The following is a 13,048-nucleotide window of genomic DNA, read 5'->3' on the forward strand; positions in this document are numbered from 1 at the left end:
TTTTACCTACAGTTTAACCTGGCGGTTATAACCGGTCAAAAAAACCGGTTATTCCAAAAACCGGTGTTAAATTTTTTTAGTCATAGCCAATACCAAATAAGTTACATTTAAATTGCGCTTTAGTTTGCGATACTACATTCGAATCGATATCAGTCCATATCAGTATAGAAATCAGTCGTCAGTGTTAAAATCGGTTTCAGTCAGCTTAAATTAAAGTTTCTCATTTATGCACGTAGGCGAAAAATTTTCCCATTTTTTCTCTAAATTCAGTATTTTTCTACTTATCCGGTTTTTTACCGTTTATTACTTTAAAAATAAAAAACCGGTTATAACCGGGACAAAAAAACAACCGGAAAAACCGATTATTGCAAAGGAAAAAAACCGGTTTTAGGTAATAACCGGTAGGTTTTTCCCATCCCTAGTTTCTATTATGCTATTTTTTATGTCGTTCCATTCCTTTTCTATATCTTCATTGTTGTATTTTCTCCTCAGTTTCTGCCCCAATTCCTCAGTATAATAAAAAAAGTCTGAATTTTCAATTTCCTTACTCACCCCAATACACGCCTCTGCATAGTCGCCGAAAGCCTAAACACGCGCCACACTGCTGGAATTTCTACTAAATTGACGTCGTTTCTAGGTAACAAATAAACAGTAATTCCATTAGGACAGAAAGACATAGTACATTCCTTAGTTTTCCCGAATTAGACAGCTAAAATAAAGACAAGAAAAATTTAACAAGTAACATGAATCAAGGGAGAGGAACCAATTCAAGTAACGACAAGGAGATGCTTACTATGGCAGAAGAAGAGCTGGCTAGGCTACACAGACAGGTAATAAACATAGTAAATATACTGAATTTGTGAATTAAAATAACCGCTCAATTTAAATTTACAAAAATATAATATTTGATGGATTCGAATTCTATGGTCGTTGGTCATTCAGAATTATAGGTAGGTATCTGTATTTTTGAAGTTATACTTCTTTACCGGCGATAGAGGGTGAATTTTTATATGTTAAAACCTATCAGCCCGGCGCATGCGCATTATAACTTTGTTCTGATTGGATGTTCAAATGACATGTCAAAAATTATCCGATATGGCAGCTGTGGTTTGGAGGTAAAGGTAAACAAATGTATAATATATTAGTTTTATTGTTGTGAGGACAGAAACAAAAAAGTTTATAATATTGTAGTGACTTTTAAATAGTTTTTAAAAGCAACAGGTACGTAATAATTGTTAATGTATCTTGGGTATAAACCTACCTATTTGATCTGCCAAAATACATAGTATGTAATACTTTTATTTATATAATTTGATTACCATCAAAAGTTCTATCAATATTCACCTAATATATTGTTTTCTTACTCTATGTTTTGTTGTATTTTTTCAATTCTAAATCATTTCAATTCAAAATTAAAATAATTTGATCAATTTTCAAAATATCAAAATATCACAAGTTTAATCCGTTTAGTTAGTCGATCTTCGTAAATAATGACACATAGTGTCCGTGGCTAAGCGTTGAAGGCGAATGAATTCCAATACCAACCGCACTTATCAGCGCTGGTTCGAGTCCCAATAGAAACTTTCTTTTTTGTTTTTTTAATACATTTTATGATTGTAAGTATATTTATTATATAATTTTATTTTCAGAAAATACGTATTTAGTTAAAAAAAATTTCGACAATTAATGTTCAGACATCATTTGTGGCTTGTTTAATGTGTTTGTGTGTGTCTTATTCTTTTATTATTTTAATTTTTGGCACTGTTCTAATAAAAATGTTTGAGAAGTAGTAAGTATAAATTAGTTTAATATTTAAACAAAATATAAATAAAAAGTATATTAATTTCGTTTAAATCATATAATAGAAGTATAACTTCTTACGTGCGTACAAAGTACACACACATTCTTTTTTTAATTTATTAATTTCCATAGATGCTAACAAAGATAGCTTAAGGCCTTTATTTTAAATATGGCGAATTTGAAATTGGTTATTAAAATAATGATTATGATCTAGAAGGGGAACTTCTGTTAGAAGTCTGTTTTTCTACAGAAAGCTTTTAGAAAGCGTAGAGGGCACTTTTGTGTTCTGTTATGCGTTTGTTAAAGGTTCCGCCAGTTTGACCGATGTAAGTTTCTGACCCCTCCTAATCTATTCAGTTAAATACTACAAAATTAAGACAGAGTAAAATACATCACTTGTTAAAGGCAAGCACCTTTTCTGTATTTTTTTCTGTTTTTATTGCGATTTTAATGATTTTTGTATATCGGTCATCTACTCTATTGCTACTTAATGCATTAAGGATTGACCAAATGCCTATGGAGTCAAATGTCTTCCCGTAATCTAGTATAGCTATCCAGAGTTTTATATTGTATTCATTTGATTTTTTATATATCGTATATTATTGGGAATTTTAAAAAATTGCCCAGTTCATACACAATAAAGTTCATGACAAAAAATCTGGTTTCAGCTTCGTATTATGGACGAAGACCGCATAGCTTTCTTGGAAGAAACCGGCACAAAGCTGAAAAAGCAAAGAAAAATCATGCAGACACTGAAAAAGGAAAGAGAAAAAATTTCGGAAGAGATCACCGTAGCTACATGTCTAAACCAGAAAAAGAACGACGAAAAATTGGTCAGCAGGATGAGAAAACTGGTAGAAGATTATGAGAAGTACGACAGTATGGTAAAAAGAGAGAAGGAGCAGCTGAAAGAGTTGGAGGTTCAAATTAAAAAGGTAAATGATTTTATGTATAATATCAGATCATCTAATAAGTCTAAGAAGATGGATTGATGATGTGGAAGAAGACCTTAAGATTCTAAGGTTCAGAAGATGGAGGACAGTGGCCAGGAATCGACAGGAGTGGCGACATCTACAGTTTATTAAAATCTCTAATTAACTATTTAGATAGGAAATAAGCCAAAATTAAATTGAAAAAATAATTTTATTAACGTTTCGACGCCCAAATCGGGTGTCGTTGTCAAAATAAAAAATAATACCAGATTAAACAAAAATGTTGTTGCTTAGTAAAAAATTCTTCTAATAATTTATTTAATCTGACTCATTTATATCAGCAATTCAGACATATATAATACATTTTAAAATAGAAGACTTTAAAACGATATTGCCAATATTTATGAGTTGCGTTCCTTGGACGGCTTTACTAAAAGATAGTTCATTCGATTACATGAAATCAACCCCAACCCAAGAATATCCGTCACAAAAATATCATAGCATGTGATCTGTCTTTAAAGAGACAACCAAATGCAACGGTGACAGTAAAATTCTCGCGTTAGAGATTCCACAGTAAATCACGAGGGAAAACCAGGAAAAACCTCGTGATATTATCCCGACATCGTAAGTATTTGGTCTTACATTTAGTTTACTCTCAAAACTAATACCAAATTCTGATTTTAATATATATGGTGTTTAAATTATAAATAATATTAATAATACATAGATATATAAGTAATACTAAAATATAAAATATGTACTAACTCTATATGTTATTGACTTACTACTCGTGGTATTTTGTTTCTATTGACTTCCTCTTTCAGTATGAGTAACCACATCCTACTGCATTCTACCGAGGAATTTGCGACGCAATTGTTTTCATTTAGCATAATTAGAGCCGCTTCTTTTATTTTTCTCTTTTTACTATCTGCTTCTTTCAGGACTATACTTGAATCTCTCCACTGAACTCTATGTTCGTTATCCCATGCGTGTTAACATATTTGAGATCTATCAAATTCTCTATTTTTAATATAAGACTGATGTTCACTTATTCTAACGTTTAATGGTCTTGATGTTTCACCTAAATAAAATTGTTCGCATTCACAAGGTATTTTATAAATGCAATTCTTTGTTCTTTTTTGTTCATTTTTAGGTTTAGTTTTAGATAGAATAGATCTCAATGTGTTTGTTATTTTGAATGTTGTTGAAATGTTGAATTTATTTCCTATTGTTTTAAGTTTCTCGGATAGTCCTTTTATATATGGTATTGATATTTTCCTCGTATTATTTCTTGTGAATGTTGTAGGATCCCGTTCTAAGTTATTCTGTTCCATTCGATCCAATCTTGACAATTCCTTATTTATAAACGATAAAGGATAATCATTTTTTAATAAAACAGATGTTAACAATTGTTTTTCTTCTAAAAATGAATTTTCGTTAGAACAAGTAATTTTGGTTCTATCATATAAGGACATATTATCATACATAAAACTAAACCTAAGAATGAACAAGACAGAACAAAGAATTGCATTTATAAAATACCTTGTGAATGCGAACAATTTTATTTAGGTGAAACATCAAGACCATTAAACGTTAGAATAAGTGAATATCAGTCTTATATTAAAAATAGAGAATTTGATAGATCTCAACTATATAAACACCCATGGGATAACGAACATAGAGTTCATTGGAGAGATTCAAGTATAGCCTGAAAGAAACAGATAGTAAAAAGGGAAGAATCAAAGAAGCGGCTCTAATTATGCTAAATGAAAACAACTGCGTCGCAAATTCCTCTGTAGAATGCAGTAGGATGTGGTTACCCATACTGAAAGAGGAAGTCAATAGAAACAATATACCACGATTAGTAAGTCAATAACATATCGAGAGTACATATTTTATATTTTAGTATTACTTATTATATATCTATGTATTATTAATATTATTTATAATTTAAACGCCATATATATTAAAATCAAAATTTGGTATTAGTTTTGAGAGTAAACTAAATGTAAGACCAAATACTTACGATGTCGGGATAGTATCACGAGGTTTTTCCTGGTTTTCCCTTGTGATTTACTATGGAATTTTTAACGCGAGAATTTTACTGTCACCGTTGCATTTGGTTGTCTTTTTAAAGACAGATCACATGCTATGATATTTTTGTGACGGATATTCTTGGGTTGGGGTTGATTTCATGTAATCGAATGAACTATCTTTCAGTAAAGCCGTCCCAGGAACGCAACTCATAAATATTGACAATATCATTTTAAAGTCTTCTACTTTAACATATATAATATGTCTGAATTGCTGATATAAATGAGTCAGATTAAATAAATTATTAGAAGAATTTTTTACTAAGTAACATTTTTGTTTAATCTAGTAGTATTTTGTATTTTGACAACGACACCTGATTTGGGCGTCGAAACGTTAATAAAATTATTTTTTCAATTTAATTGTGGCCTATTTCCCATCTAAATAGTTAATTATAAAAATGCCACAAGGAAATAGCTTCAGAACAACATTAAAATCTCTATTCTTAATTCTTATCACTTTCTATCATGATAACCTCTCACTTAAAAGCAACCCATACTTTGTTTTAGATGGACACTGATATTCAAAACCTACGGCCCAAAGCAATTATAACTGACTACGACTATGAGAATCGATTGAGAAGTGGGAATCACTCGATAAAGATATTAAAAGACAGATTGGAAAATGCTGTGAAAAAGTTCTGCGCCATACTCACTGAAAATAAGAAAATGAGAGAAGAAATTGATCACTTACTTAAAGAAAGGTAAGGCAAAGAAAGGTAAAGAAAGGTAAGGACAAAAAGGTAAAAAGCTAAAAATATAAACATTATAATCCTTTTGTACATGTTGATAACAGTGCAAGATTCTTTTCAGGACCCGTTACAACATAATCTGGGAGTCTCTGTTAAAGGACATGCAGTCGAGAAAGAAATATATGATAGAGTTGATAGAGCAAGCAACAGTGGCCTTTGACCAAAGGGAGGAATGGTGTTCCAAGCTAGCTGCGCTAAAAAAGAGAGCCCAAAGTGACTATTTGGCTCACACAGAAGTAAATACTACATATTATACAGTATCATTACAGAAATAAGCAATTGTTTGATTTCGAATCTTCTTCTTTTTATCTTCTTTTTTTTTAATTAGTCTTACACTCTTCAAGGACACACCATTTCCTCCAGTTCTTCCAGTTCTTCCAGTTTTTGCAAAATTCTTTTATCTCTTTATATGTTCTATTTAGGTTGTTCTTGTATACTTTCTTTTCTGTTGTATTTTAGGAAATGCGGGAAATTCAAAGAAAACTCGACCATGATTTTACGTTGCGGGAGTTTTTGAGCACCAAGGGCCAGAAAAGGATTCTAAAAGATTTGGAAGAGAAGGAAAGGAAAAAGAAGGAGATACAGATTCAAAACTTGGAGAATCGACTAATAATGTTAGAGGATACCATGAAACAAATACAGGTAATATTGACTAAATTTTAATAAGTCTACTAAAAGTATTTTTATCTTTCAAGAGATTTGGCGTTAATTGTCTTCTACAGATTTAACTTATTTCTTGACATTTCTCCCTAATTAATTTCCTTTTCTCTTTCTTCTTTCATCTTCCCCATATGATCTTTGCTCTTCTTTTTCACGAATTGTTGAACAATTCCTATACATAATGTACACTAAATTAAATTTTCTCTCTCCAATTGGTATAGTATAGTTGATCCAAAAGATGGCATAACCCAGACATCCAAAGTGAAAGTTATCCTTCAACACCAAATTGTTCTATATGGTCCATACAATGTCCAGAAAAAAGTCACACCATTTTCAGCGTCGGGTTTGGGGGGGGGGAGAGGGCGGAGAAATCGGTAAATTCGTAGTTTTTTAAGTTTTTCGCCAATATTTCTAAAACTATGCGGTTTAGCATGAACAACCCTCTATACAAAATTGTTCTACATTAAATATTTGAAATAAAAAAGGCCCTATGCATAATCTTTCTAAAATGAATGGTTCCAAAGTTACGGAGGTAGTATATTATAACTGGTCCAAAAAAAGGCCTAACCAAAACATCCAAAGTAAAAGTTTTCCTCCAACACCAATATGTTCTATATGGTCCACATATTGTTCAGTAAAAAGTTACACCATTTTGAGCGTCCGGTTTGGGAGGGAGATGGGAGAGAATCCGGTAAATTAGTGGTTTTTTACGTTTTTCATCAATATTTCTAAAACTATGCTTTAGCGTAAACAATGTTATATACAAAAATGTTCTATATGAAATTTAAAACAAAATATGTTCGATACATAATTGTTATAAAATCAACGGTTCCAGAGTTACAGAGGGTGAAATGTCGAAGTTTTCGATACTTTTTATATTTTTTGGGCAATATTTATGATATAACTATACCAAAAACCCAGACATCCAAAGTGAAAGTTACCTTCCAACACCAAATTGTTCTATATGGTCCACATAATGTTCAGAAAAAAGTCACACCATTTTGAGCGTCGGGTTTGAGGGAGGAGAGGGGAGAGAAATCGGTAAATATAACAAGTATCGAAAACCTCCACTTTTCACTCTCCGTAACTCTGGAACCGTTGATTTTATAACAATTATGTATAGAACCTTTTTTGTTTTAAATTTTATGTAGAATATTTTTCTATAGGACATTCCTTACGCTAAAGCATAGTTTTAGAAATATTTACGAAAAACGTAAAAAAACTACTAATTTACCGACTTCTCCCCCATCTCCCCCCCCCCCAAACCGGAGGCTCAAAATGGTGTAACTTTTTACTGAACAATATGTGGACGATATAGAGCAATTTGGTGTTGAAGTAAAACTTTTACTTTGGATGTCTGGGTTGGGCCTTTTTTTGGACCAATTATACAATATTACCTCCGTAACTTTGGAACCGTTCATTTTAGAAGAGTTATGCATGGGATCTTTTTTATTTCAAATTTAATGTAGAACAATTTTGTGTAGAGGGTTGTTCATGCTAAACCGCTTAGTTTTAGAAATATTGACGAAAAACTTAAAAAACTACGAATTTGCAGATTTCTCCCCCCTCTCCCCCCAAACCCGACGCTCAAAATGGTGTGACTTTTTTCTGAACATTATGTGCACCTTATAGAACAATTTGCTGTTGGAGGATAACTTTCACTTTGGATGTCTGGGTTTGGGTCTAACTATACCATACTAAATGGCAATACAGTCTAAAACTAGCTATGTTCTCCTTCAAACTATGCCTTGGGCAATCTTTTGGTACTGCACCCTGCATGTTACTATCTAGGGCTCTTTTCCTCAATCTTTAGGCCTCCATTCTCACTACATGACCAGCCCTTTAAAGTCTCTGAAATTTAACGAATTTTGATATCGGTGCCTCTTTCAACAGTTGGTAGAGTTCATGGTTGTATCTGGAACTCCATACTCTGGTTTCGTTAATCCAAATATCTTCTTTAGAACTTTTCTTTCAAAAACCTTTGAAAATACAAATACCTTTCTTTTTGTATTTTCTGTCGTCATCCATATCTCGTATGCACAACATATTATTGGTCAGATAACAGTTTTGTAGACCATGATTTTAGATCCCTATTAAGTGTTTTAGAAATAAAAGACATGGACGACTGAAAAATAAGCTTTGTTCCCTCTTACTATTCTCTTTTGTGTTTCTGGTTCCTCTGTTCCATCAGTGCTTTCACAAATGTGTGAAACTTTCTATAGTTAAAATATTATCCTCTAGTTTAACTGTTCGTCTGTGTCTCCTAGCTCTTGCCATGTTGACTGTTTTGACTTTTGAATAATTATTTCTACTCCGGTTTCTTTTGCCCCTGTGGTAATTGTGGTAATATTCTTGCGGCCTCTTCCCTTCTGTCAGACATAATGCTGATGTCATCGGCATAGGCAGCAATCTGTTGAATTAGGTTACGTTTCAGAAATTTTGTGACGAAAAAGACGTTCATAAAATGGCTTCTCAGTACCTAAAGCAAGAAGAGGAAAATTTTGCATTATTTAACTACGTAAATGAACTTAACCATGAGATAGAAATGTTGGAAGAATCATTGGAGGAAATTCAAACGAAAATAGGTACGGAATATTGTATTAATCGAGCATTTTACTACTTTTCAACTTTTTTTATCAGTGTTCTTAGCAGAACGCCTTGTATTTGAAGTGATTATGTTTTTTTAGATGAACAAATTGAAATCAGTCAACTAAAAGAAAAAGAACGACAACATAATTTGGAATATTTGAGAGCACAGTTGGAGACTGTAACTCAAGAGGTACATAAAAACAGTATTTTATATTATATTATATTAAATAATTTTAGTGTCTTTTCAGACGCTAACAAATGAAGAAAACGTCAAAAATTCAGAAAATAAGGTAAAAGCTATACTGGAAGGCATCGAAGACATTTTTGATTTGTTGTTGTGTGATAGGGGCCCCATTTTAGGATTACTCGGTAAGTATTATGTTATTTATGACACAACAGCAGAAGGAAATGAGATTCTACACTGTACCGAGCTTTTGACATCTCTGATGTTTCTTGAGATCTTTCGGGCTCTCAGTCTCCTGGACCCCCAGACATTACAATGTTCATTATTGCTCAGTAGTGCAGTGAGTTCTACAACGCTGTATCTAATTCCTCTTAAGATAAGGTTTTCATTGTTTTTCTTTTAAGTTAGGTAATAAATCAAAGCTTAAGAACTTTATTGGCATTTCAGGTTCTGATTCTTCAATGAATCTTTTTAACGTGAAGATATATTTGGGTACAATCGAAAAGAAGATAACAGGCCTTATTACCAGACTGTATTTTGCCGAAAAAGCTGTAAGTATACTTAAATTACACAGAAAAAGAAGGTAATATGAAACATTTAAAAAACTTATATTCATTTTAAATACTTTTTTTGTCTGAATAACATTAAATTCTTTGTCTTCTTTGCCATCGAGTATTTGAATTTTTGCAAATGTCGTCGGAATGTCATTTTTGTGCTATACTACAATATCTTCTACTTGGCTTTGTAATTTTTCATTTACTATTGCTTACGAATTTTACGGATTTTGGAGGAGATCAGCAAGAAGGTGTAGACTAGAACGCATAGGAAACGACGACATAAGACAACAAATGGAAATAGAAAGAAAAATCATAGTTGACATCGAAAGACAACAGCTAATATGTACGGACACGTAAGACGAATGCAGGAAAGAAGAATTCCAAAAAAGTGTTAGAATGGACCCCCACAGAAAAACGAAAACGAGGAAGACCAGCAATCACATGAATAAAGGGCACAGTGATGTAATTTATGACCTGTATTTTTGTTACACCCTGTATATGTAGTTTACGAAGGATTGAAAAGAATAACGTAGTTAATTCAAACACCTTTTATTTTTCAGATGATGACCCAATTCAAGAAATTCCATCGAGGAAATTTTGTTCCAATTATAAATTAATTTTTTTACGTGCTGATGCTGAAATTACGTGTAAGGTAATGGCACCAGTACCTGACATTCTTAGATTACAAATTAACTTATAATTTTTTACTGCCTAAGATAGATGAAGAAAGTCACAAGAGAACATTTTAGTGTGACTATTACCACTTAATTTTTATAAATATCTTTAAAAAAATCGCAAAGTTGTTTATTTAAGATTTTATTTTTAATTTTTTTTGATAAAATACATGTTCCCCTATAGATGACAGGTAAAAATTGAAGGTCACCAATTGGTGACAACACAAGAACCCTATAGGTGACACCTAGATAAACTAAAATATAAATCTGAAAATGCAGCATTTTTAATAAGTACCTACTCAAACAAAGATGTAAAAACTTAAAACTAAAATTTCTGAATACATAACTTCTTAAATTTAAAAACATTAAAACTTCCAACTATGACAAAAACTACAAGATTTTAAAACATTTCTTTCAAATCGGAAACTGGTGCTTGAAAAACATATTTAAACCTATCACCAGATTGCACCACTTGTGGATTTTCTAATTTTCCCAAAATTTGATTAAAAGCTACTATAGACACATCATCCTCAACAGCCTTAAAAGTTTTTTTGTAGTATCAATAGATTTGCATCCCATAACTAATAATTCGTTCTTAGAGCATTTTTTCTGAACAATACAGACATATTTAAATCTTTGGGAATTTCTTTTCCCTCCCATAAATGACACTAGAATGAAATCACCATTTTGTAGTTCACTCAAATGTTCTATTGTGATTAGCTTTTGTATATCTTCAACACCCGTATCTTCGAAATCCTCATTCCATCCAGAATTTTCAGACTCTGCATACTCTACGTCACTAACATCACTATCTTCTGATTCTGACTCAATCTTATTCTTTTTCTTTTTTAATACTTTTTCAGCCTTAGCTTCTTCTCTCTTTTTTTTCTCTCAATTTTATTTTTTTCCTTTTCTTCTTTTGCTTGTTGTTTCTTTTTATTGTATTCTTGCCATGAATCAGAGGTCACAACAGACGGTATCTTTTCTTTTCTTTTCCTTTTATTTAAAGATTCCTTGCTCGTTTCTGGCCAGAATAAGGCCCTTTTAAAAGGTGATGGAACATACTGACCTGCTTCTATGTTAATGTTTATATTAACTGGTGTTGATGTTACTATTGGAATTTGTTCAGGAGTAGAATCTTTTACAGGTGTTGAGTGAATAACTGATACATCTATATTATTTTCCAATGTATCAGGTATATTTTCTTTTTCTTCTATGTTTTCCAGTCTTTCCATAATTGTCACGTTTTGTACTGTCTGATCATCAATAAATGTCCGTTCTTGATATTTTTGAGATGATGTCACGTAATCGCAAACTTTCTCCCAAATTTTAAATAGTGATTTGTCTTCATTGTCCTTAATACCTCTCACAAAATCTGAAACTTTTTGTTCGCCAATAAGTTTGCTTAATGTTAACTTAAAGGACATCCAATCTACGTTGTCTAAGTTTTCTTCCAGAGCTATATTTTGAATTGGTTCTTGAAGCAGATTATTCTCTTCAGTAGGTGGTGTAATTTTAGTATAATCCACTGCATTTGGGTTCCATGGCACCAAACCGCATTTACGAAAACCATTTTTTGCAATGTCTGGAGTAATCTTTGAATTTAAAATTTTTTCTAGCAGTGGTGCAAAATTATGTTTTTTTAATTCAGACATATTGTTTTCTAATCTCCATTCCAGGACATTTTCTTTCCAGGCACCCTTTAGAGATTTAAATATAGCTACATCCAGTGGCTGTAACAAGTGGGTTGAATTTGGAAATAATGCGATTAATATTATAGCCTTATCAATACAAAAATTACTTAGAGGCAAAGTCAGGTGGGATGAGTGTCCATCTACAAATAAAATAATGGGCAAAGGTATTTTGGCAACTTCTGTCAGCCAAGGGAAAAACACATTGGTGATATATTCAAAAAATCCTTCAGCAGTCATCCATCCACTCTCTGAACGACCTATTCCCCACTGTTTTGGTATACTCTCCGCCAGAACTGCTGGAATTCTTACATATCGGAATATGACCATTGATGGACCAACACTACCTGCAGCATTACATGTTACCAAAACAGTAAGACACTCTTTCTCATAATTTCCAACAGCTTGGTAGACAGATCGGTCACCTCTTTTTGCTATAATTTTTTGTCCTTTTGGATTTAAAAAAAAGGCTGACTCATCAGCATTAAAAACCCTGGTAGGGTCTTGAAGGATATCACAATAATTTGCTTCTGAGAGATAATCGTAAACTTCAGTGAACCAGTTTTTAATTTGTTGTTCAGTTACATTTTTTCTGCTGCTGGTAAGATTTTGGCAAACTCGTTGAGAAATTTCTGGATGCCTTTTTAAAAATCCGTAATACCATTCCTTTCCAATTTTGTAGTTTTTTAAGTTCAGAGGTTTACTTAATTCTATCGCCAATTTTCTAGCACTTATGATTAAAATGCTTCTTGTAATTGGGAATTTTCGACTTGCCATTGATATCATCCACTGCACTAGCCTGTTTTCTTCCTCTGCACTAAATATTGGATTTGGACCCATTCTTCTTTCTACTGGATTTTTTCCTTTCAATTTGTAGAGCAAGGTAACTCGTGGAACTTTATGGATTCTGGCAGAGGTTGCCGTAGGCATTCCATTTCGGCAATCTGCCAAAGCTGCTTCCATATCTTCATGACTGTATTGTAATATTTTTTTTGGCATCCTTTTAAATCTATAACAAAAAAAGTCGTCACCTATTGGAACCCACATTTTCTGATTGTAACCAATACCTGACACTGGGTGTCATGTACTGGAGTCAAAAATTTTTTACATGAATTCTAG

The 13,048-nt window shown here is 32.4% G+C and overlaps 1 protein-coding gene across 1 annotated transcript; it reads left to right on the forward strand.

Moving 5' to 3' along the window:
- The first annotated feature begins 587 nt into the window (after positions 1 to 587).
- LOC114326588 (coiled-coil domain-containing protein 63) lies at positions 588 to 10,249 on the forward strand. The gene is made up of 10 exons (XM_028274999.2): positions 588 to 830; positions 2,469 to 2,735; positions 5,333 to 5,526; positions 5,636 to 5,810; positions 6,034 to 6,216; positions 8,669 to 8,819; positions 8,922 to 9,013; positions 9,072 to 9,192; positions 9,455 to 9,558; positions 10,125 to 10,249. Exons 1-10 carry the CDS (start codon positions 744 to 746, stop codon positions 10,179 to 10,181), a joined length of 1,431 nt encoding a protein of 476 aa, XP_028130800.1. The 5' UTR covers positions 588 to 743; the 3' UTR covers positions 10,182 to 10,249.
- Positions 10,250 to 13,048: the final 2,799 nt, after the last annotated feature.

Source organism: Diabrotica virgifera, chromosome 3 (genome assembly GCF_917563875.1).
Source record: "Diabrotica virgifera virgifera chromosome 3, PGI_DIABVI_V3a".
NCBI lineage: Eukaryota > Metazoa > Arthropoda > Insecta > Coleoptera > Chrysomelidae > Diabrotica > Diabrotica virgifera.